The sequence below is a fragment of the Pempheris klunzingeri genome, chromosome 5 (genome assembly GCF_042242105.1).
Source record: "Pempheris klunzingeri isolate RE-2024b chromosome 5, fPemKlu1.hap1, whole genome shotgun sequence".
NCBI lineage: Eukaryota > Metazoa > Chordata > Actinopteri > Acropomatiformes > Pempheridae > Pempheris > Pempheris klunzingeri.
In genome coordinates this window covers 22,787,373-22,810,439 of record NC_092016.1, presented here as the reverse complement: position 1 = coordinate 22,810,439, position 23,067 = coordinate 22,787,373, and the positions used below count along the sequence as shown (strand labels likewise).

Genomic DNA, 23,067 nt, shown 5'->3' with positions numbered 1-23,067 from the left:
ACATGCAGGAAGGTAAGTAGAGCACAAAACCTCTTTTTACTGCTCCTTAATGTATAATGTGTCCTTAATGTAGTGTTCTACATTACTGTAGAAGCTTTAACAGGGTGCAGCCTGGTGAGTTTCCTCATCTACAAATTAAAGGAGGGCTCGTCCGGGATTTGAACCCGGGACCTCTCGCACCCTAAGCGAGAATCATACCCCTAGACCAACGAGCCTATATTTAGGTGCTTCCAAAGCTACACTTCTATCCTGTCCAGATGTGCAGTGAGACTCTTCAGACTGGTGATGTGGCAACTTGGGCCTTCACATCGTTTCAATCTTATCTTGTCCGATAGCACCATCTGGTGGCCAGAGGAGAGAGAGCAGAGGAGGGAGTCATGTCAAGAAATATTTAGACCTATGAAGGGATGAGGGTTGAAGGGATGAAGGGAGGATAAGGGAAAGAATTGAAGTCGTGGTCTGTTGGACGGAATACGTAGATGAATCGTGTCGGCTGGCAGCATGAAGACAAGAACGAACCGGGGCGCTGAGACTCTGAGACTCCGAGAGCTAAGATCCCCAAAAAAGGTACTTCAGATGGTGAGATGCATGTAAGCGTTTCATATGTTGTTCAGGTCGTTGCAGGATGTAAGTGAGGTATGCTGAAGAAGACCAGCGAGCAAGGAACTTCACAGGTTAGGGTTGAGTCCCTCGTATATTTCTGTCATCTCCTATGCCTTGATTTAGTGCTGCAGGATAGTTTCTGCATCGTGACACAATGTCATTTTTCAAGATACTAATTAAGATATATTCTTGCCTAAAGTCCCAACAGGGCTCGTCCGGGATTTGAACCCGGGACCTCTCGCACCCAAAGCGAGAATCATACCCCTAGACCAACGAGCCTTTATTCTTACCAAATGTTTGCAGTTTGCCCTCAAAGACTGTGTTATGGCCATTGCAGCCCTTTGTCCATGATTTCAGTGTAAATACCAAGGTTATTGTCGGCACATCACAACACTCTTAATTCTTGTTTATTTGACATGGTTGAGTATATCTATCAGTGCTATTATTCAACCAAATCAACAGCTTAAGCAGACTGGGTTTGGATGTTTATGTAGAGTACAACTGTGGCACAACACTCATCACAATCTCATCCTGTTTGATCAACTCTGAACGACAGTGAGTCTCCCATATATGCTAAAAAAATATCTGAAGCTAAACACAGCGAGCTATACATAATGACACATTCTCAGTAGTCGGCTGCATTACCACATATCATGTTGGGCCCATCAGTCCAAAGGGATGTTTCCTGTCAGGTGGTTCATTCAGTACAACATGTAGTTTGGGATATCCCACCCCACAAGACCTTCCTGCTGACTCTTCTTAACAAACAGTCCTGTTGGTCTTGGAGTATAATTCTTGTTTTAGGTGCAGAGTTCCATCCCCACCGAGCCCTGTTTAGACCCACAAGAGATTAGATTTAGGATCACAGTCAGAATTGGCATGAATGAAGCTGTTTATTTCTTTATATATATCCTTGTATTACCATTGGACCACTAACGATCAGCAATTGTCCACTGTGATATCATGGCAGCTCTCTGTTGCTCCTGTGAGTCTGGCAGCACTCAGCGGAGATGTGGTAACACACAGTTGACTAAAGACCATGGATTAAAGATCCAGTCCAGACTAACCTTTCATGCATTGTTTCTTTCAGGTGTAGTATTGTAATGGAGCAGGATCGTGCATCGAGGCAAGAGGAGGAAGCTGCTGCAAAGAGTGGGGGATGGAAGAGAGTGTGGGAGGCAGAGAGGGTCAGAGGGGGAGGTTCGTTTACAACCAGGGTGAACTTTCCTCCAGAAGTTTAAACTCCTGTGTCTTTGCTTCTGTCTCAGAAATTAACTAGCTGACTACAAATTAAGTAGCTGATGAGATTTCTGAGACCCCCAGAGGTTAAAGAAGGGCTCGTCCGGGATTTGGACCCGGGACCTCTCGCACCCAAAGCGAGAATCATACCCCTAGACCAACGAGCCAGCTGATAATGATCAAATTCAGCTGTTTCTAGTCCATCTGTCTATCAAGGTGAGAAAAATCAATCAATTTTAACGATCACCAACATGAAGGAAGACAAGTAGAGCAGAAAACCTCTCTTTGCTTCCTTTTCTGTGTCCTTGATGTAGTGTTGTACATTTCTGTAGAAGCTTTAACAGGGTGCAGCCTGGTGAGTTTCCTCATCTCAGGAACAAACTCTGCAGGTGGTCTATGGGCCCAAGTGCAATTACAAATTAAAGGAGGGCTCGTCCGGGATTTGGACCCGGGACCTCTCGCACCCTAAGCGAGAATCATACCCCTAGACCAACGAGCCACTACTAACAACAAACTTCCAATTTATATCTACTAAAGAAGGGATACTCTGGGATAGGGAATAGGATAGGAGGAGATATTTGACTCCATTCGGTGCAAGTCATCACAGTAAAGTAGTGACCATAAATGTATTGAATGTTCCAGTTACTCTGGTCACTTGTGTGCAATATGGATGGTTACATCACTGTTTGTCACCTATGTGCATTACTGCTGTCAGTTTTTATGTGTAATACCAGGGGTTACATTAGTTGCAATTATGCAGTGTATGACAACATATATTGAATATATAAAGTATACTCAGTATATATACAAATAGGATATGTTAAAAGTAGCTCACAAGCCGAAAAAGTGTGGGCACCCCTGTCCTAGACCAACGAGCCAGCTGCTAATGATAAGTAGTGTTGTACATTTCTGTAGAAGCTTTAACAAGGTGCAGCCTGGTGAGTTTCCTCATCTCAGGAACAAACTTTGCAGGTGGTCTTTGGGCCCAAATTCAATTACAAATTAAAGGAGGGCTCGTCCGGGATTTGGACCCGGGACCTCTTGCACCCTAAGCGAGAATCATACCCCTAGACCAATGAGCCAGCTGATAATGATAAAATTCACCTGTTTCTGCATACTGTTAAAGTCCATCTGTCTATCAAGGCCAGAAAAATTCCAAGATCAGTTTTAACGATAAGACACATGCAGGAAGGTAAGTAGAGCACAAAACCTCTTTTTACTGCTCCTTAATGTATAATGTGTCCTTAATGTAGTGTTCTACATTACTGTAGAAGCTTTAACAGGGTGCAGCCAGGTGAGTTTCCTCATCTACAAATTAAAGGAGGGCTCGTCCGGGATTTGGACCCGGGACCTCTCGCACCCTAAGCGAGAATCATACCCCTAGACCAACGAGCCTATATTTAGGTGCTTTCAAAGCTACAGTTCTATCCTGTCCAGATGTGCAGTGAGACTCTTCAGACTGGTGATGTGGCAACTTGGGCCTTCACATCGTTTCAATCTTATCTTGTCCGATAGCACCATCTGGTGGCCAGAGGAGAGAGAGCAGAGGAGGGAGTCATGTCAAGAAATATTTAGACCTATGAAGGGATGAAGGGAGGATAAGGGAAAGAATTGAAGTTGTGGTCTGTTGGACAAAATACGTAGATGAATCTTGTCGGCTGGCAGCATGAAGACAAGAACGAACCGGGGCGCTGAGACTCTGAGAGCTAAGATCTCCAGAAAAGGTACTTCAGATGGTGAGATGCATGTAAGCTTTTCATATGTTGTTCAGGTCGTTGCAGGATGTAAGTGAGGTATGCTGAAGAAGACCAGCGAGCAAGGAACTTGACAGGTCCCTCGTATATTTCTGTCATCTCCTATGCCTTGATTTAGTGCTGCAGGATAGTTTCTGCATCGTGACACAACGTCATTTTTCAAGATACTAATGAAGATATATTCTTGCCTAAAGTCTCAACAGGGCTCGTCCGGGATTTGAACCCGGGACTTCTCGCACCCAAAGCGAGAATCATACCCCTAGACCAACGAGCCTTTATCCTTAGCAAATGTTTGCAGTTTGCCCTCAAAGACTGTGTTATGGCCATTGCAGGCATTTGTCCATGATTTCAGTGTAAATACCAAGGTTATTGTCGGCACATCACAACACTCTTAATTCTTGTTTATTTGACTTGGTTGAGTATATCTATCAGTGCTATTATTCAACCAAATCAACAGCTTAAGCAGACTGGGTTTGGATGTTTATGTAGAGTACAACTGTGGCATAACACTCATCACAATCTCATCCTGTTTGATCAACTCTGAACGACAGTGAGTCTCCCATATATGCTAAAAAAATATCTGAAGCTAAACACAGCGAGCTATACATAATGACTCATTCTCAGTAGTCGGCTGCATTAACACATATCATGTTGGGCCCATCAGTCCAAAGGGATGTTTCCTGTCAGGTGGTTCATTCAGTACAACTCGTAGTTTGGGATATCCCACCCCACAAGACCTTCCTGCTGACTCTTCTTAACAAACAGTCCTGTTGGTCTTGGAGTATAATTCTTGTTTTAGGCGCAGAGTTCCATCCCCACCGAGCCCTGTTTAGACCCACAAGAGATTAGATTTAGGATCACAGTCAGAATTGGCATGAATGAAGCTGTTTATTTCTTTATATATATCCTTGTATTACCATTGGACCACTAACGATCAGCAATTGTCCACTGGCAACTCTCTGTTGCTCCTGTGAGTCTGGCAGCACTCAGCGGAGATGTGGTAACACACAGTTGACTAAAGACCATGGATTAAAGATCCAGTCCAGACTAACCTTTCATGCATTGTTTCTTTCAGGTGTAGTATTGTAATGGAGCAGGATCGTGCATCGAGGCAAGAAGAGGAAGCTGCTGCAAAGAGTGGGGGATGAAAGAGAGTGTGGGAGGCAGAGAGGGTCAGAGGGGGAGGTTCGTTTACAACCAGGGTGAACGTTACTCCAGAAGTTTAAACTCCTGTGTCTTTGCTTCTGTCTCAGAAATTAACTAGCTGACTACAAATTAAGTAGCTGATGAGATTTCTGAGACCCCCAGAGGTTAAAGAAGGGCTCGTCCGGGATTTGGACCCGGGACCTCTCGCACCCAAAGCGAGAATCATACCCCTAGACCAACGAGCCAGCTGATAATGATCAAATTCAGCTGTTTCTAGTCCATCTGTCTATCAAGGTGAGAAAAATCAATCCATTTTAACGATCACCAACATGAAGGAAGACAAGTAGAGCAGAAAACCTCTCTTTGCTTCCTTTTCTGTGTCCTTGATGTAGTGTTGTACATTTCTGTAGAAGCTTTAACAGGGTGCAGCCTGGTGAGTTTCCTCATCTCAGGAACAAACTCTGCAGGTGGTCCTTTGGGCCCAAGTGCAATTACAAATTAAAGGAGGGCTCGTCCGGGATTTGGACCCGGGACCTCTCGCACCCTAAGCGAGAATCATACCCCTAGACCAACGAGCCACTACTAACAACAAACTTCCAATTTATATCTACTAAAGAAGGGATACTCTGGGATAGGGAATAGGATAGGAGGAGATATTTGACTCCATTCAGTGCAAGTCATCAGAGTAAAGTAGTGACCATAAATGTATTGAATGTTCCAGTTACTCTGGTCACTTGTGTGCAATATGGATGGTTACATCACTGTTTGTCACCTATGTGCATTACTGCTGTCAATTTTTATGTGTAATACCAGGGGTTACATTAGTTGCAATTATGCAGTGTATGACAACATATATTGAATATATAAAGTATACTCAGTATATATACAAATAGGATATGTTAAAAGTAGCTCACAAGCCGAAAAAGTGTGGGCACCCCTGTCCTAGACCAACGAGCCAGCTGCTAATGATAAGTAGTGTTGTATATTTCTGTAGAAGCTTTAACAGGGTGCAGCCTGGTGAGTTTCCTCATCTCAGGAACAAACTTTGCAGGTGGTCTTTGGGCCCAAATTCAATTACAAATTAAAGGAGGGCTCGTCCGGGATTTGGACCCGGGACCTCTCGCACCCTAAGCGAGAATCATACCCCTAGACCAACGAGCCAGCTGGTAATGATAAAATTCACCTGTTTCTGCATACTGTTAAAGTCCATCTGTCTATCAAGGCCAGAAAAATTCCAAGATCAGTTTTAACGATAAGACACATGCAGGAAGGTAAGTAGAGCACAAAACCTCTTTTTACTGCTCCTTAATGTATAATGTGTCCTTAATGTAGTGTTCTACATTACTGTAGAAGCTTTAACAGGGTGCAGCCAGGTGAGTTTCCTCATCTACAAATTAAAGGAGGGCTCGTCCGGGATTTGAACCCGGGACCTCTCGCACCCTAAGCGAGAATCATACCCCTAGACCAACGAGCCTATATTTAGGTGCTTCCAAAGCTACACTTCTATCCTGTCCAGATGTGCAGTGCGACTCTTCAGTCTGGTGATGTGGCAACTTGGGCCTCCACATCTTATCTGGTCCAATAGCACCATCTGGTGGCCATGTCAAAATCCTGCATCACCTTTTCAAATAATCCTTTTCCTGGAAGCACTGGGAAGGAGAGATTTAGTAGGAAATTTAACCTGAAAGTTGCTCTTTTAACAGATTTTTAAAATATTTAAATGTTTGAATTGTACCAAGCGTGCCTGCCTGCAGCCCTCCAGTCAGCATAAACAATTCTGTATAAAGATAAAAAGATTCCAATAATTTTAGTCAGCAACAGAAAGACAATGATTATGGTTTATAGCCTTTTTAACCATCTGTAGCCTTGGAGGAAATAACACATGCAGCCAACACTTGCTGCATGTCTAACGGTTCTCACACTTGAAGTGAGAATCATACTTCTAGACCAACTAGCCAATTCCTCTTGAATACCAATTTTCCATCTAACGTCTTCTTAAGCAGTTCACTGACTAAACTGATTTGGCTTAAAGACGGCACAACCTCATTAATCATGTGTTTAAATGTGCAAAGTTAGCAAAATAAATCACTAGTTTCTTCATGACACTGTGACATTATAGTACGTGCACACTTGACAGCTAGTGCTGGCTGCCCCACAAAACTTCTCATAAATGCATCACCAGCCATCATGTGTTTTAGGGCAGTCAGTCAATTTAAAAGTTATCAACGAGTTAATGGCACAATTTGCTGAAATGAATTGACATTAATAGCTTTTTTTCTTAAAGCTTCTTCGTACAACATTCAGAGCTTTAAGACTCCAGATTGTAATAATAAGTATTTAAATGTAAAAGGCATATTGTGTGTGTGCCCCAACAGAAGGAATAATAGAGCCCCGGCCTTTATGTCAAAGTGCTGGTTGAAATTCAAAACCACTGACGCCATAAAAATCAGATATAGACAACAACAATTTCCTATATTCACTAAAGATGCAGCACGTTCAAAGCATATGGCATCTACTTTGCAAAGAGATCATTGTATCAGTAGATGAAGAGTAATCTAAGTCTAAGACAGTTTTTTTGAAAAAGTTATGTTTAATCTTTTGGTGATGCTCTGTATTTAATGGTGGGTTCGTTCCTTAGGTTTCTGTGACCCCCAGAGGTTAAAAGAGGTCTGGGATTTGAAACTTGGACCTCTTACCCCCTCTCAAGCTAGTATCATGTACCTACAACAAGAAGCCTGATTTTAGCAACAATGACAGCTGATGTGGCACCCAGACAGGGTTGGAGGAGCTGGTGCACACACTTGCTCTGTGCTGCATACAGTGTTTTTCAGATCTTTGCTGGTGTTGCAAGCAAACCAACTGCTAAATTACTGATGTCACACAGGTGGTATTGGTTTGATCTCTGGGACGTGAGGTGCAAAAACATACCCACAAAACCTTACTAGTGCGCTAACACTTTTCAGGTTAGGGTAGAGTGTCTTGCTCTTGTCTGACATCTCCTGCACATGATTATGCGCAGCAGTAAAACCGGCAACCACAAATTGTGGTTGTAGCTAGCTCGTTACTATATCATGGCATTTCATGTTTTATTTGTGAGCTAATTAGTCTCAGACATCCTAAACACACTTATTTGATGCATGTGTGAACCAAGAGAAGTGGCGAGGCTCTTCTGGGATTTGAAGCCGTGACCTCTCACACCCTATGGAAGAATCATATCCCTAAAGCCTGCATTTACAGATGTTCACAGCTGGTGGCAACTAGAGGTTCCTCCAACAGCACCTTAATGTGGCAAAATCTTCATTACGATGAAGGCGGAGGGTTTAAATCTCCACTGCTCCTTCCAGACCTGCAGTTTAGGTTTTGCTTACCACCACAGTGGCAGCAGTTTGTGGTTGCTAATTTTACTGCTGTGTAAAATCATAGCGGAAATGACAGACAAGGGCAAGACACTCTGCCCTAACCTAAAAGCATTGTTAAAACATTAACTGATTTTATTTTGGCACATTTTCACTAATTCTACATATAACATAACATCATAATGCACAGCTTTCAGTATTTATGTGGGATATGTGTAAGTTTAAACATGAACTTTGTATTGAGTGACAGCAGGATTGACTGATTACCTGAGTTTGAATTCATCTCAGTGCAATTTATTAATTTATGCAGAACCCTGAAAGTAAAGGTACTGGGCTCGTCCGGGATTTGAACCCGGGACCTCTCGCACCCTAAGCGAGAATCATACCCCTAGACCAACGAGCCATGATTTGCAGGGAAAACAGTGGCTTTAAATCTCCCCCCCCCGTTCTTTCCAGTCCTGCTGTTGAACTCCACTGTGATGATGTGGCAGCTTGACGACACATATCTCACATAGCACTGTGTCCTCTGAACTCTTCACAGTGTTCTCCATAAGAGCTGTGCATCATTTTTGATGGTTTGGAGATTTGACATTGCAACTTTCCTTCACACTCGAATGTTTGGATGTGCAAGCATAACATCTTATAAAATCCAATGAGCAGTTTTAGTCTGCCGTGAATGAGCACATCTTTCACATAGTTTACAAAAGTCAGATAAAGATAGTTCATAAATTCCTTATTAGTGGTATTTATTTTAGCGTCGTATTAAAGTGCTACAGGTGGAGAGCTGTGATTGTACCTCACAGAACACTGCGGTTAGTTCGTAGTTAAAGGATCTTACTCTTTATCTCTGAAGGGATCCTTCCCATAATGTTGCCAGACGCCTACAATAACAATCTGAGAATGTCAGTAGTAAAAACAAGCTCTTTTAGTGGACATCATTTGCAGTTTGCCCTCAAGGATTGTGTTGCAGCCGTTCCAGCCCTTTTTGTGGCTGTCTACTGGACCACCTTTTACCTATTAGTCATTTAGACACCAAAATATGTAAAAATAATAAAAATGTTGGCCATCCAGGCCTGGGAGAGAGATCTGGGGGCCTCTATCAATGAACAGAACTGGGCTAAGATATGCGGCAACTCCCAAATGATGTCAAGAGACCTGAGGGTGAGGTTCATTCAATTTAAAATACTAAATCGATTCTACTGGACGCCGAGCAGACTTTTTAGACTTGGTCTAAGGGACGCAGCTGCCTGCTGGAAGTGTGGTGGGGAGGAAGGTACAGTGGTACATGTGTTATGGTCATGCCCCAAGATCAGTCAGTATTGGAGGAAGATTCACAGTTACATTGTTAATGTTATCAAAAGGCAATTGGTGCTCTGTCCAAAACTTTATATTCTAGGGGACTGTACAGTGCTGTTTGCTTTTCCACAGTCACTGAAATATTGGACACAGACTGCTATCATGATTGGTTGACAGATCATCCTCAGGAATTGGAAGAAACCTGGAGAACCTTCGCTTAAGGACTGGATGACTGAATTGGGTAGAACTGCGGCTTATGAAAGAATGTCATATAGGATGCTGGACAGAACAGAAAAATACTGTCTAAAGTGGGGTATGTACCTCGACCATATCCAGATGTCACAGTAAAGATCAGGCGGATGCGCAAAGATGTCGATGAGCTGGTATTAGATGTGTTTTGCTTCAATTTTCTGATTTAATCTATTTATTTCAGTTTCTTTATTTTATTATATTTTGCTTGAGATGCCAGTCACTTCTGTGAGCGATTGACCCTTCTGGGGTAGGGGTGGGTGGGTGATGGGTGTTTGGGTGTGGAAAGTTCGTATGTTTATTAACCTATTGTGTATGTTGATTTTAAATTCAGAAAATAAAAATTGCAAGTCATAAAAAAAAAATATTGGCCATCCAGTAAATGTTTTGCCTTTTGTGACCTTTGAGCAGATCTCATCTGGGATATGAAGCCTGGCCCTCTGACGCCGAGCAAGAATCATACACTTAGACCAAAGCTCCTGTCTTTGACTTGGCTGATTCAGCACCACCCCTCATGTCTTGTACGCTTGTAGGATCCCAGTCTCACTGCAGCTTTCAGAATGGTGTCTGGCTAGGAAAATAGTTAGAAAATAGTGGAAATTAATAGCCACATCTTGACTGATTGTACACCTAATGTCACAGTGTCCAATGTATCGACTGATGGTGCATCATGAATGAATCTCTATGAATCCTGGTTGACAACAGACTACCTTGAAATTGTTTAGTGGAAACCATATAGTCCTCTGCAGAACTTTCTACAGGGCGAAAGGGGGTCTTTGTATGTCAGAGGATTAGCTAATCCTATTGTATCAATACAGCTGATGAAATAAGACATTTGATTTGATTAAATTTAAATAGTGTCAAAATATCCTTAAGTGTAAAGACCAACTCCATATAATAATCAATATTAATATATTAAAAAACGTTTTAACCAACCAATACCCAACATTTTTAGACATGGAGATCCAGACTTGAACTTAGCAAAACATTTTAGCAATATTGCAAAATAAATGGCTGTTGGTCAAATCAGGAGTATTGGCGAGATTAGACCATTACTTTCATTCAGTGATGCACAAACTGTCATTCATGCTTTGGTCTCCAGGTATCAGTCAAAGTGAATGACACTGAAATATTACAGTTGTTCATTTGTTGTTTTTTCTACATTGTTGTAGAAAAGCTATTGGGAAATCTCAGTGAGGTTCCAATACAGACAAGGCCAGAAAACATATAAGATCCATTTAAAACACAACCCAGATAGAGGAAGGTCAGTGAAGTACAAAACCTCTCATCTCTTCCTTAGTGTGTCCTCAATTTAGAGTTCTAGATATCTACAGGAATTCAGTTTCACAGGCTGCAGCCTCGTGACTGTGGTCTTTCCTCAGAAATAATATTATATTATATCATATTTTTGACAGGGCATTCATCTCAACTCGACTTTTGAGTGTGATGTTTAAAAAAAAGAACAGTTGTGACAGGTTGCATTACAATCTGTTTCAGGTCTAAAGTGAGATATAAAAGTAGTCAAAATATAGTTAAAATCTGTGATTTTCAAATGAACGGATAGGCTTATTACAAGCTTGTGACAGCCACAGACACCAGGTTTTTTTTTCTTTTTTTGTGAATCAATTTTATTCATTTCTTGTTGTCCAGCTGATACCAGAATTTCAACAATTATGACAAAACCTGTCTCTAAAATAAGTTGCGTGCCCTGCATTTAACTTTGTCTTGAATCCCCTCCTCTATCCAACAAAAAACAGGCAGTTTGTACTCGTCCCTTACTCAAAAGATATATTTATAAACTCGACAGGCACTCCCTCAGCTTCTGTGACCAATATAAGTAAAAGGAGGGCTCGTCCGGGATTTGAACCCGGGACCTCTCGCACCCTAAGCGAGAATCATACCCCTAGACCAACGAGCCTACATTTATGTGTCTCCAAAACTACACTTGTATCCTGTTCAGATGTGCAGTGAGACTCTTCAGACTGGTGATGTGGCAACTTGGAGCTCCACATCTCATCTAGTCCAATAGCACCATCTGGTGGCCAGAGGAGGGAGAGCAGAGGAGGGAGTCATGTTATGAAGAGTTGAGTGTTGAAGGGATGAAGGGATGAAGAATGAAGGGAGGTAAAATACTAAACATTTTTATATGGAGAATTATAACACATTGCATTATCTAATTAAAATACATAATATCTTTGGCCAAACGTTTGTCAGCCATGTTGGGCTCAGAGGTGGCAAATGGTGGCAAATGTAGGAGGAATCAGGCATAACCTGCAAACATAAGCCGTGCTTGGCTGGATTATGAGGACAAGTATGTTTGTCGTGGGCTCCACCGCAGAAGGAACAGGTGTGGAGAAAGCAACAGGTCATATAAGTTATTGCAGACCATCTTCCCGCTCTGCTAGAGGATTGGTCTTCCTCTCTTATCCTCACATTTGGGAAGAAGACCAAGGGCAACTGGCTGGGTATTGACTGGTTCAGGGGTGATGGATGGTGACATGTAATAGCCAATGTGTAGTCAATGTAAATGCTGCCCTTTCAAGATTGTGTGCAGCCCTGGACCAATTTAATATTAAGATGATGTGAGGGAATTTCTTTTTTTACATTAATCATTAAATAACCATGGTCATCACACAGCAGCTGGAGCAACGCGTGCATCTGCAAAACCAGAATGAGCACTTCTATGCACTGTACTGACAGATAAGATGTAACACAGAAATCACAAGTTTGAGTCGAGTTGCGTCCTGGGCTCTGTCAAATCTGTCAGGACTTCATTTTACTGTCAGTAAAAATCCAAAATCTATGTATCACAAGTTGCCAACATGCTGCACTAATCATTAGTTTGAAATGCTACTGAAATTGTCAGTTCTTCAAGCATGCACACAACCAGGCTGAGCACTGGTCAGCCTGGGAACAGTTTAACATTAAGGTGTGACAATATTCACATTGGTGGTATTTACTCAGTTCCAGTACCCATGAGCAAAAAATAGAAATCACTGCCTATGTCAGACACCAGGCTTTCCTCAGCAACAAAGAGCATCTCTTAACAGGCAGAGTGGCTAGCATTGTCAGAAATTACCACATTACTGATGTCACACAGGTGACATTGATCGGCTCTCTAGGAAGTGAGGTCCAAAAACACAAGCCCACACCTGTGAGCTAACTTTTTTGCAGGTCAGGATAGAGTGTCTTGCATTTACCGTCATCTCCCATGCCGTGATTTAGTGCTGCAGTACTGTTAGTAACTCTCAACTGTGGCTTTATCTCGCTAGTTTCAACATCGTGGCACGGCATCAGTAGGGTGAGAGGACAGAAATTAACTGCGAAATAAGTAGCTGATGAGATTTCTCCCCAGGACCTCTTGCACCCAAAGCAAGAATCATGCCCCTAGACCAACGAGCCAACTGACAGTGATGCAATTCAGCTGTTTCTGCATACTGTTAAAGTCCATCTGTCCATCAAGGTGGGAAAATTTCCATGATCTATTTTAACGATAACAAACGACATGCAGGAAGGTAAGTAGAGCAGACTTTTCCTGTGTCCTTAATGTACACAGGAAAAATGTTCTACATTACTGTAGAAGCTTTAACAGGGTGCAGCCAGGTGAGTTTCCTCATCTACAAATTAAAGGAGGGCTCGTCCGGGATTTGAACCCGGGACCTCTCGCACCCTAAGCGAGAATCATACCCCTAGACCAACGAGCCTATATTTAGGCGCTTTCAAAGCTACACTTCTATCCTGTCCAGATGTGCAGTGAGACTCTTCAGACTGGTGATGTGGCAACTTGGGCCTTCACATCGTTTCAATCTTATCTTGTCCGATAGCACCATCTGGTGGCCAGAGGAGAGAGAGCAGAGGAGGGAGTCATGTCAAGAAATATTTAGACCTATGAAGGGATGAAGGGAGGATAAGGGAAAGAATTGAAGTCGTGGTCTGTTGGACGAAATACGTAGATGAATCGTGTCGGCTGGCAGCATGAAGACAAGAACGAACCGGGGCGCTGAGACTCTGAGACTCTGAGAGCTAAGATCTCCAGAAAAGGTACTTCAGATGGTGAGATGCATGTAAGCGTTTCATATGTTGTTCAGGTCGTTGCAGGATGTAAGTGAGGTATGCTGAAGAAGACCAGCGAGCAAGGAACTTCACAGGTTACGGTTGAGTCCATCGTATATTTCTGTCATCTCCTATGCCTTGCATCATGACACAGCATAGGTCACTCTACCTATACTAACAAGATACATTCTTGCCTAAAGTCCCAACAGGGCTCGTCCGGGATTTGAACCCGGGACCTCTCGCACCCAAAGCGAGAATCATACCCCTAGACCAACGAGCCAGCTGATAATGATCAAATTCAGCTGTTTCTGCATACTGTTAAAGTCCATCTGTCCATCAAGGTGAGAAAAATCAATCAATTTTAACGACCACCAACATGAAGGAAGACTCTCTTTGTTTCCTTTTCTGTGTCCTTGATGTATTGTTGTACATTTCTGTAGAAGCTTTAACAGGGTGCAGCCTGGTGAGTTTCCTCATCTCAGGAACAAACTCTGCAGGTGGTCTTTGGGCCCAAGTGCAATTACAAATTAAAGGAGGGCTCGTCCGGGATTTGGACCCGGGACCTCTCGCACCCTAAGCGAGAATCATACCCCTAGACCAACGAGCCACTACAAACAACAAACTTCCAATTTATATCTACTAAAGAAGGGATACTCTGGGATAGGGAATAGGATAGGAGGAGATATTTGACTCCATTCGGTGCAAGTCATCAGAGTAAAGTAGTGACCATAAATGTATTGAATGTTCCAGTTACTCTGGTCACTTGTGTGCAATATTGATGGTTACATCACTGTTTGTCACCTATGTGCATTACTGCTGTCAGTTTTTATGTGTAATATCAGGGGTTACATTAGTTGCAATTATGCAGTGTATGACAACGTATATTGAATATATAAAGTATACTCAGTATATATACAAATAGGATATGTTAAAAGTAGCTCACAAGCCGAAAAAGTGTGGGCACCCCTGTCCTAGACCAACGAGCCAGCTGCTAATGATAAGTAGTGTTGTATATTTCTGTAGAAGCTTTAACAGGGTGCAGCCTGGTGAGTTTCCTCATCTCAGGAACAAAGTCTGCAGGTGGTCTTTGGGCCCAAATTCAATTACAAATTAAAGGAGGGCTCGTCCGGGATTTGGACCCGGGACCTCTCGCACCCTAAGCGAGAATCATACCCCTAGACCAACGAGCCACTACAAACATGCAAACACGTCATCTTACAGCACCCTCTGGTGGCCAGTCCAACATCCTGCATTACCTTTTCAAACTGCATCTCACTCTCTCTAATGTGGTGGAGGGATGATGGAGGTGAAGGTGGATGAACAGATTGGGGCCCTTGCTCCCTTCTACGGTTACAGTTAGTCAGCATTTACCCGTCAGTAGCAGCAAACTGTGGTAGTAACTAGTCTAGTGTGTGTGTGTGTGTGTGTATGGGGTGTTGGGGCAGGTAGACAAAGCTAAAACAGAATTAAACACAAATGATTTGAGAGACACTGGATTATTTATTAAATATATGTGTGTTTCAGTATTTCATTTTGTAAATATCATGGTATTCATCAGTACATCAGGACACACCTAACAAATGACTCTAATTAATAGCGTGTGATCCAGTTAGTCTCAGTTATTTTCCTTGTCGGTGACTGATGATAGTTTTTAGGTATTATGTTTCTGGGTTGTCCATCTGTCTGTCCATCTGTCCCATTCTTGCGAACATAATATCTCAGGAACACGTTGAAGGAATTTGTTCAAATTTAGCACAGACATCCACTTGGATGAACAGATTAGAATACGGAGCTCAAAGGTTCAGGTTACTGTGACCTCACAAAACACATTTCTGGTCATAACTGAAGAATTCATGTGTTACTAACAACAACATTTCACACAAATGTCTAATAGCATAAAACATTTTATATCCAAAAGGTCAATGGTCAACTTTACTGTGACATCATAATGCTCAGCAAAAAAAGACTTTTCTGGTCACCATTCAATCCTACGACTCAGAAGAATTTGCTTTAATTATGTTTTTCCAGTTAGATATTAATATTTCTGTCTGTGGGTCGTGGCTTTTGTAACCAAGACGGTGTTTCATATATTGTAAAGCTCCTTGAAGCTAGAGTTTGAATGAATGGAAGTGTCAATACAATTTATCAAGATGAATTAACTAAAGGTATAGGGCTCGTCCAGGATTTGGACCCTGGACCTCTCACACCCAAAGCGAGAATCATACCCCTAGACTAACGAGCCAGCTTATAATAAGCAAATTCAGCTGTTTCTGCATACTGTTGAAGTCCATCTGTCCATAAGGCATAAAAATCCCAAGATCAGTTTTAACGATAAGACACATGCAGGAAGGTAAGTAGAGCACAAAACCTCTTTTTACTGCTCCTTAATGTATAATGTGTCCTTAATGTAGTGTTCTACATTACTGTAGAAGCTTTAACAGGGTGCAGCCAGGTGAGTTTCCTCATCTACAAATTAAAGGAGGGCTCGTCCGGGATTTGAACCCGGGACCTCTCGCACCCTAAGCGAGAATCATACCCCTAGACCAACGAGCCTATATTTAGGTGCTTCCAAAGCTACAGTTCTATCCTGTCCAGATGTGCAGTGAGACTCTTCAGACTGGTGATGTGGCAACTTGGGCCTCCACATCGTTTCAATCTTATCTTGTCCGATAGCACCATCTGGTGGCCAGAGGGGAGAGAGCAGAGGAGGGAGTCATGTCAAGAAATATTTAGACCTATGAAGGGATGAAGGGAGGATAAGGGAAAGAATTGAAGTCGTGGTCTGTTGGACGGAATACGTAGATGAATCGTGTCGGCTGGCAGCATGAAGACAAGAACGAACCGGGGCGCTGAGACTCTGAGACTCTGAGAGCTAAGATCTCCAGAAAAGGTACTTTGGATGACAGTGAGATGCATGTAAGCGTTTCATATGTTGTTCAGATCGTCGCAGGATGTAAGTGAGGTATGCTGAAGAAGACCAGCAAGCAAGGAACTTCACAGGTTAGGGTTGAGTCCCTCGTATATTTCTGTCATCTCCTATGCCTTGATTTAGTGCTGCAGGATAGTTTCTGCATCGTGACACAACATAGGCAGAGTGACCCAATGTCATTTTTCAAGATACTAATGAAGATATATTCTTGCCTAACAGGGCTCGTCCGGGATTTGAACCCGGGACCTCTCGCACCCAAAGCGAGAATCATACCCCTAGACCAACGAGCCAGCTGTTAATGATAAAATTCAGCTGTTTCTGCATACTGTTAAAGTCCATCTGTCTATCAAGGTGAGAAAAATCAATCCATTTTAACGATCACCAACATGAAGGAAGACAAGTAGAGCAGAAAAACTCTCTTTGCTTCCTTTTCTGTGTCCTTGATGTATTGTTGTACATTTCTGTAGAAGCTTTAACAGGGTGCAGCCTGGTGAGTTTCCTCATCTCAGGAACAAACTCTGCAGGTGGTCTTTGGGCCCAAGTGCAATTACAAATTAAAGGAGGGCTCGTCCGGGATTTGGACCCGGGACCTCTCGCACCCTAAGCGAGAATCATACCCCTAGACCAACGAGCCACTACAAACAACAAACTTCCAATTTATATCTACTAAAGAAGGGATACTCTGGGATAGGGAATAGGATAGGAGGAGATATTTGACTCCATTCGGTGCAAGTCATCAGAGTAAAGTAGTGACCATAAATGTATTGAATGCTCCAGTTACTCTGGTCACTTGTGTGCAATATTGATGGTTACATCACTGTTTGTCACCTATGTGCATTACTGCTGTCAGTTTTTATGTGTAATACCAGGGGTTACATTAGTTGCAATTATGCAGTGTATGACAACATATATTGAATATATAAAGTATACTCAGTATATATACAAATAGGATATGTTAAAAGTAGCTCACAAGCCGAAAAAGTGTGGGCACCCCTGTCCTAGACCAACGAGCCAGCTGCTAATGATAAGTAGTGTTGTATATTTCTGTAGAAGCTTTAACAGGGTGCAGCCTGGTGAGTTTGCTCATCTCAGGAACAAACTCTGCAGGTGGTCTTTGGGCCCAAGTGCAATTACAAATTAAAGGAGGGCTCGTCCGTGAATGGTCAACTCTCGTCAATGGTCAACTTTACTGTGACATCATAATGCTCAGCAAAATGGTCACCATTCAATCCTACGACTCAGAAGAATTTGCTTTAATTATGTTTTTCCAGTTAGATATTAATATTTCTGTCTGTGGGTCGTGGCTTTTGTAACCAAGACGGTGTTTCATATATTGTAAAGCTCCTTGAAGCTAGAGTTTGAATGAATGGAAGTGTCAATACAATTTATCAAGATGAATTAACTAAAGGTATAGGGCTCGTCCAGGATTTGAACCCTGGACCTCTCACACCCAAAGCGAGAATCATACCCCTAGACCAACGAGCCTTATTGAAGGCCCAGAACGGAGGCTTTGAACCTCCCCCTGTTTTTTCCAGCTCTGCATTTGAACTCCACTCTGGTGATGTGGCAGCTAGAAGTCTCATAACTCCTGTGGTGAAAGAGCACCCTCTGCTGCACAGCTTCTTATATCCCATTCAGCACTTGTCCTCTGAACTCTTCACAAGCTTCTCCACTGGAGCTGTGCCCTGATCTGCCAAGCTCTCAGAGAGATTCGGTACTGGTGAAGTCGTTGAATTTTATGAGCTGAGGGCTGCTCAACCGCAACAGTTGACCGTCTGGTGTGGTCAGAACAACCTGGACCTGAACAAGCTCAGGAAGTTCAACCTGCCCCAGGGGCTGCTGATACAGTTTTACTCTGCAGTCATCCAGTCTGTTCTCTGTACTTCCATCACCGTCTGGTTCGGATTGGCCGCCCAGCAGGACAGGAACAGACTACAACGGACTGTAAGGACTGCAGAGGCAATCATCTGTGCCAACCTGACCTCCATCCAGGACTTATACACGTCCAGAATCAGGAAAACGGGCTGCAAACATCGCTTCAGACGCATAACACCCTGGACACAAACCTGTTCCAACTCCTGTCCTCAGACAGGCGCTCCACATCACTGCATGCCAAAACAACCAGACAAAAACAGCTTCTATCCACAGGCCATCACACTATTGAACACTTAAATCTGTCATAGTGTCAGAAACAACCCCTGTGCAACAACCCTGTTACACTGTGCCTACTCTCTCCTTCAAGTATATTCCTTGCAGTCTAATGTTGTGGAAAAAACTAATATGCCTCTATTTGGAGGAGTGTTGAATGGTTGAAATATGGAGTTGTGGAGACAAACTTGTCTTTCCATGGTTTATTCTTGCAAGAAGGTTCAGAGTTCAACAGAGCATACAATCTGGTCTGCAGAAGTATGAGTAACGAACTGTGAAACCCAACTAGTATTTATAGCAATACACAAACGAGTGTTGAGACGAGACAGTTGGGGCAAGGGGGAAACTAGCTATACTGAGAATTAAGGAACAGGACGTGAATCCACGTCAGGCGCAAGTGAGAGGTTAAACTAAAGTCAGATCGTTTCGACAGAAGCAACGTGACTGTTGTCACACTAACAGTTCATAAAAAGGTCATACTTATAATTTTCCACTACATCTAGAAATCACTTTTTGTTTCACATACCATTACTGTCAAATACAAATCTAACATGCTGTATATTCTATATATACTGTACACATCCATATACTGTCATAGCCATCTAAGTCATGGATATAGTGGCACCTTATGTAGTTGCTGATTCTGATTGAAATCTGACAGTAACTGTTATTTAGCTGTATGCATGTCCTGGCTTTTGTGGCCTGTGGGATTTGAACCCAGGAACTCTGCACTCAAAGTGGAAACCCTCTCCAGAGAGATCAGGATCATCAATAGTGGAACCATTACCACTGGCAGATTGCTTGTAATAGTAACTGAGGACACATACCTGTGATGAGCCATATCCCTCTGGCTGGAGGTGAAGTTAATTTAATCATGTCTTGAGCTATGATAATCATCTCTGCATGTAATATTCACATTCATTTTGCATGCCTAAAATAAACACACTTTCCCTCATCAAAAGCCAGGTACGAATCCCTACAATAGCATCTTTCTGGTGATACATGCCTTTATACAAAAACATTCGCTGCCTACAAGTCAACACATGGGTCATAATAACCCCACGCTTCCTGCTCAGCCCCGATGCTCTGGGCTAGTTTGGGCTAGTTAGCCCGCATCGCCGCCTGCCAGGTCCCGGGTCCGGAATCACGTTTACAAGATGGCTACAGAGGCGAAACGTCCCAAGGTTACAATTTAATCAGCTCTGACCTCTAAACACAGAGATGACACCGCTGGAGCTGTTTGTATTTGTGTCTGTGTGTAAATTAGCCGCTGCACGCGTAGTGCAGTTCACGTGTAGTGAAGTTTTTAAGCTAACTAGCTAGCTAGCTACACCTGTTAGCTTTAATGACTAAGTTCGTCTCCAGCTGTCGGTGCTGCTCGTTATCGAGCCTGAAGCAGTACAGTAGTTGTTACCACGTGGTAGTGGCTGAGGCTCTGTCTGTCTTTAATGGAGGGTCATTATTACAGTGAAGCTAAGTGCACCAGGTCTCTCACTCCCGCTCATGTGGTTGGTGATTCATGCTTGTGTACACATGCTGACAGGTAGACGGTGCAGAGCTCAGCTCCCTGCAGGACTTTCTACAGTGGTGCGACAGAGTGGGTTTGGTCCTCAGCAGTAAGGTATGTTATCACCCCTCCCTGGGCACCTCTGATTGTTCTGCCATGTCTTCATTGAGTTTAACTGAGTTTTTTTTTAGGAATATGAACTTCCTGTACTTACCTGCAGTGGTGTCAGTCTGCAGCTGAGGATCAGTGTGTGTCTTTGTAGGTGTGTGTGAGGAAAGAGGGAACAGTGGCAGAGTATGGGATGCTGGCGACAGACAACATCGAGGAGGGGGAGGTTTTATTCACCATCCCCAGATCGGCTCTTCTCCACCAGGGGACAACCAAGGTCTCTGCCCTGCTGGAGAAAGGTGACAGTGAAAATGGCAAAGAAGTTGTCCCCCCCCCCCACCACCCAAGACTGAAGCTGCCTGTTTGTAACACCTCCGATTCTCCTTCACAGAGAGGTCGTCTCTGGAGAGCTCGTCCGGCTGGGTTCCCCTGCTGCTGGCTCTGCTGTATGAGTACACATCCTCACAGTCCCGCTGGAAACCCTACCTCTCTCTCTGGACCAATTTCAAGACACTGGACCACCCCATGTTCTGGTAAGACGCTGCTTTAAATCCGTGTCTAAACCCCATCCCAGAGATCACTTGTCTGTGATGGATACGAAACTTTCCTCACAGTATTGTTCATCCGTTCAGGTCTAAAGAGGAGAGAGACAGGCTGTTGAGGGGAACAGGTATTCCAGAGGCTGTGGACACAGACTTGGCTAACATCCAGAGGGAATACACAGACGTGGTCCTTCCCTTCATCACCAAGCACCCGGACCTCTGGAGGCCCGACACACACACGCTGGAGCTGTACACACAGCTGGTGGCCTTTGTCATGGCCTACAGGTTAGCGAGCGTGACACTAAACACACTCATGCACTTGAAGGATCTGGATCTTCTTTCCCTTCATGTTCTCTTTCTTTCATCCCCGCTCTGCTCCTCCTCCTCTGTAGTTTCCAGGAGCCTCAGGAAGAGGCGGAGGAGGAGGATGAGGATGAGGAGGAGGAGGACGAGGAGAAGGTTCCAAACCCACCGATGATGGTCCCCATGGCAGACATGCTTAACCATGTGTCCAATCACAATGCTAATCTGGAGTTTACACTGGTGAGGGGACACTTCCACTCCTAACACTGATGGACATTAACAGTTTATTTCTAGTAGATTTGACATCGAGAACTAAGCGGTGAATTATTCTCGTGTGACCTTTTTATTTCTCACTTTTTATTGCTTTAACTCTTTGTTTGATTCCATCATTCACAGGACAGTTTGAAGATGGTTAGCGTGCGTCCCATTCATAAAGGCGAGGAGGTATTTAACACCTACGGGCAGATGGCCAACTGGCAGCTGCTGCATATGTACGGCTTCACAGAGCCGCATCAGAGCAACAGCAACGACACGGCTGACATCCCCATCACCAGCCTCTACCAAGTCGCCACACAAGGTGATTTGATACAGACAGTGTCAAAGCCTTTTTATCTGCTGTTACAACAAATACAACCTCACTTCCTCGTAACCCTCCCCCCCTCCTCCCTCCTCTTCTCCCCCCAGGAGCTCAGTCTGAACTGGACCGGCAGCTGCTGGAGGAGCAGTGGGAGATGCTGTGTCAGATGATGCAAGTGAAAGCAGCCTTTGTCTTTGGCAAACAGGGCTGCCTGACAGACACAGAGCTGCACACTGTGCTCAAGGTGAGGGAGGGAGGGAGGGAGGGGGTGGGGGAGGGAGTGTGTGTGTGTGTACAACAGTGCTGTTTAAACCACATCTGCTTACTTAGAAAAACTCATACAAGTATGATGGCGTATTAGAGCCATTGTAGAGAAGAGAATAGAAATGACACAGCTGGGGGAGGGGGGTAGTATTTGAGATTGAAGTAATACATTTTTGAGAAAAAGACTTGAAACATTCTGAGATAAATCACATTTGCAAGAAATCCTTTGAGATTAAAGTAAAAAAAAAAAAGAAATCGTGTAGCTTGCTGTGTGTGATGCATGCAGTGGATGACCTAATCAAATTATATTTTGCCGTCAGATTTAGCAATGAGGAAATCCTTGTTTTTGGCCCAGGAACACTTTTATCAGTTTTTTTGTCAAGTTTAATCTCAAAGAATATTTGTTTATCATAAATGTATTACTTTGATCTTTGTTAGAGGTGAATATGTGAGGAATGGCTGGTATTAGAAATGTAATTTGTGCTTTGTGTGTCTTCAGGTGCTGTGCATGTCACAGGAGGAGTTCTCAGAGTTCAAAGATAATGAAGGATGGGAGGAAGAGGAAGATGAAGAGGATGACGAAAAGAATGCCCTGGTTTTCTCTAACGAGGGTCTCCCTGGGTTAAAGGCTTCATGGAAACGGCTAATTCATGAAGCGGCCCGTCTGACGGTGAGGTCCTATGGAGGCGGGATGGAGGGAGAGGGTGTGGACGGTGACCAGGTGCTGATTAAGGACAAAGAAGCTCTTGCAGGACTGAGCAGCAGGCAGCTGAATGCACTGCAGGTTCGCTACGGACAGAAGACCATCCTGTACCGACTGATGGAGCTCACTGCGTCATGAGGTCTGCTGCAGTGAGCAGGACTGTGGATGGTTTTTTTAAAAATAAAGAAAACAAAAAAAAAAAAAATCTCAAAGTACATCAATTAATGTTTTTCCTGAAAGATCAGATTTTCCAACACTCTGTTTGGACTCACATTAAAATTTGACATCTT

The 23,067-nt window shown here is 43.4% G+C and overlaps 1 protein-coding gene and 19 non-coding genes across 20 annotated transcripts; 1 reads left to right on the top strand and 19 right to left on the bottom strand.

Moving 5' to 3' along the window:
* Nucleotides 1–143: 143 nt before the first annotated feature.
* On the bottom strand, nt 144–215 carry trnap-agg (transfer RNA proline (anticodon AGG)). Its single transcript has one exon. It is a non-coding gene; the product is annotated as a tRNA-Pro (tRNA).
* Nucleotides 216–810: 595 nt separating this feature from the next.
* On the bottom strand, nt 811–882 carry trnap-ugg (transfer RNA proline (anticodon UGG)). The gene has a single exon. It is a non-coding gene; the product is annotated as a tRNA-Pro (tRNA).
* A 1,055-nt stretch (nt 883–1,937) lies between these two features.
* On the bottom strand, nt 1,938–2,009 carry trnap-ugg (transfer RNA proline (anticodon UGG)). Its single transcript has one exon. It is a non-coding gene; the product is annotated as a tRNA-Pro (tRNA).
* Nucleotides 2,010–2,269: 260 nt separating this feature from the next.
* trnap-agg (transfer RNA proline (anticodon AGG)) lies at nt 2,270–2,341 on the bottom strand. Its single transcript has one exon. It is a non-coding gene; the product is annotated as a tRNA-Pro (tRNA).
* Nucleotides 2,342–3,165: 824 nt separating this feature from the next.
* Nucleotides 3,166–3,237, bottom strand: trnap-agg (transfer RNA proline (anticodon AGG)). Its single transcript has one exon. It is a non-coding gene; the product is annotated as a tRNA-Pro (tRNA).
* Nucleotides 3,238–3,798: 561 nt separating this feature from the next.
* On the bottom strand, nt 3,799–3,870 carry trnap-ugg (transfer RNA proline (anticodon UGG)). Its single transcript has one exon. It is a non-coding gene; the product is annotated as a tRNA-Pro (tRNA).
* Nucleotides 3,871–4,915: 1,045 nt separating this feature from the next.
* trnap-ugg (transfer RNA proline (anticodon UGG)) lies at nt 4,916–4,987 on the bottom strand. Its single transcript has one exon. It is a non-coding gene; the product is annotated as a tRNA-Pro (tRNA).
* A 261-nt stretch (nt 4,988–5,248) lies between these two features.
* On the bottom strand, nt 5,249–5,320 carry trnap-agg (transfer RNA proline (anticodon AGG)). Its single transcript has one exon. It is a non-coding gene; the product is annotated as a tRNA-Pro (tRNA).
* Nucleotides 5,321–5,831: 511 nt separating this feature from the next.
* On the bottom strand, nt 5,832–5,903 carry trnap-agg (transfer RNA proline (anticodon AGG)). Its single transcript has one exon. It is a non-coding gene; the product is annotated as a tRNA-Pro (tRNA).
* Nucleotides 5,904–6,144: 241 nt separating this feature from the next.
* On the bottom strand, nt 6,145–6,216 carry trnap-agg (transfer RNA proline (anticodon AGG)). The gene has a single exon. It is a non-coding gene; the product is annotated as a tRNA-Pro (tRNA).
* A 2,213-nt stretch (nt 6,217–8,429) lies between these two features.
* On the bottom strand, nt 8,430–8,501 carry trnap-agg (transfer RNA proline (anticodon AGG)). The gene has a single exon. It is a non-coding gene; the product is annotated as a tRNA-Pro (tRNA).
* Nucleotides 8,502–11,489: 2,988 nt separating this feature from the next.
* trnap-agg (transfer RNA proline (anticodon AGG)) lies at nt 11,490–11,561 on the bottom strand. Its single transcript has one exon. It is a non-coding gene; the product is annotated as a tRNA-Pro (tRNA).
* Nucleotides 11,562–13,275: 1,714 nt separating this feature from the next.
* trnap-agg (transfer RNA proline (anticodon AGG)) lies at nt 13,276–13,347 on the bottom strand. Its single transcript has one exon. It is a non-coding gene; the product is annotated as a tRNA-Pro (tRNA).
* A 557-nt stretch (nt 13,348–13,904) lies between these two features.
* On the bottom strand, nt 13,905–13,976 carry trnap-ugg (transfer RNA proline (anticodon UGG)). Its single transcript has one exon. It is a non-coding gene; the product is annotated as a tRNA-Pro (tRNA).
* Nucleotides 13,977–14,231: 255 nt separating this feature from the next.
* trnap-agg (transfer RNA proline (anticodon AGG)) lies at nt 14,232–14,303 on the bottom strand. The gene has a single exon. It is a non-coding gene; the product is annotated as a tRNA-Pro (tRNA).
* A 511-nt stretch (nt 14,304–14,814) lies between these two features.
* Nucleotides 14,815–14,886, bottom strand: trnap-agg (transfer RNA proline (anticodon AGG)). Its single transcript has one exon. It is a non-coding gene; the product is annotated as a tRNA-Pro (tRNA).
* A 1,291-nt stretch (nt 14,887–16,177) lies between these two features.
* Nucleotides 16,178–16,249, bottom strand: trnap-agg (transfer RNA proline (anticodon AGG)). Its single transcript has one exon. It is a non-coding gene; the product is annotated as a tRNA-Pro (tRNA).
* Nucleotides 16,250–16,843: 594 nt separating this feature from the next.
* On the bottom strand, nt 16,844–16,915 carry trnap-ugg (transfer RNA proline (anticodon UGG)). The gene has a single exon. It is a non-coding gene; the product is annotated as a tRNA-Pro (tRNA).
* A 272-nt stretch (nt 16,916–17,187) lies between these two features.
* On the bottom strand, nt 17,188–17,259 carry trnap-agg (transfer RNA proline (anticodon AGG)). The gene has a single exon. It is a non-coding gene; the product is annotated as a tRNA-Pro (tRNA).
* A 2,600-nt stretch (nt 17,260–19,859) lies between these two features.
* Nucleotides 19,860–23,050, top strand: setd6 (SET domain containing 6, protein lysine methyltransferase). The gene is made up of 9 exons (XM_070830760.1): nt 19,860–19,957; nt 20,317–20,394; nt 20,543–20,687; nt 20,780–20,921; nt 21,021–21,215; nt 21,323–21,473; nt 21,630–21,810; nt 21,918–22,054; nt 22,574–23,050. The coding sequence occupies exons 1-9, from the start codon at nt 19,931–19,933 to the stop codon at nt 22,913–22,915; spliced, it is 1,398 nt and encodes a 465-aa protein (XP_070686861.1). The 5' UTR covers nt 19,860–19,930; the 3' UTR covers nt 22,916–23,050.
* Nucleotides 23,051–23,067: the final 17 nt, after the last annotated feature.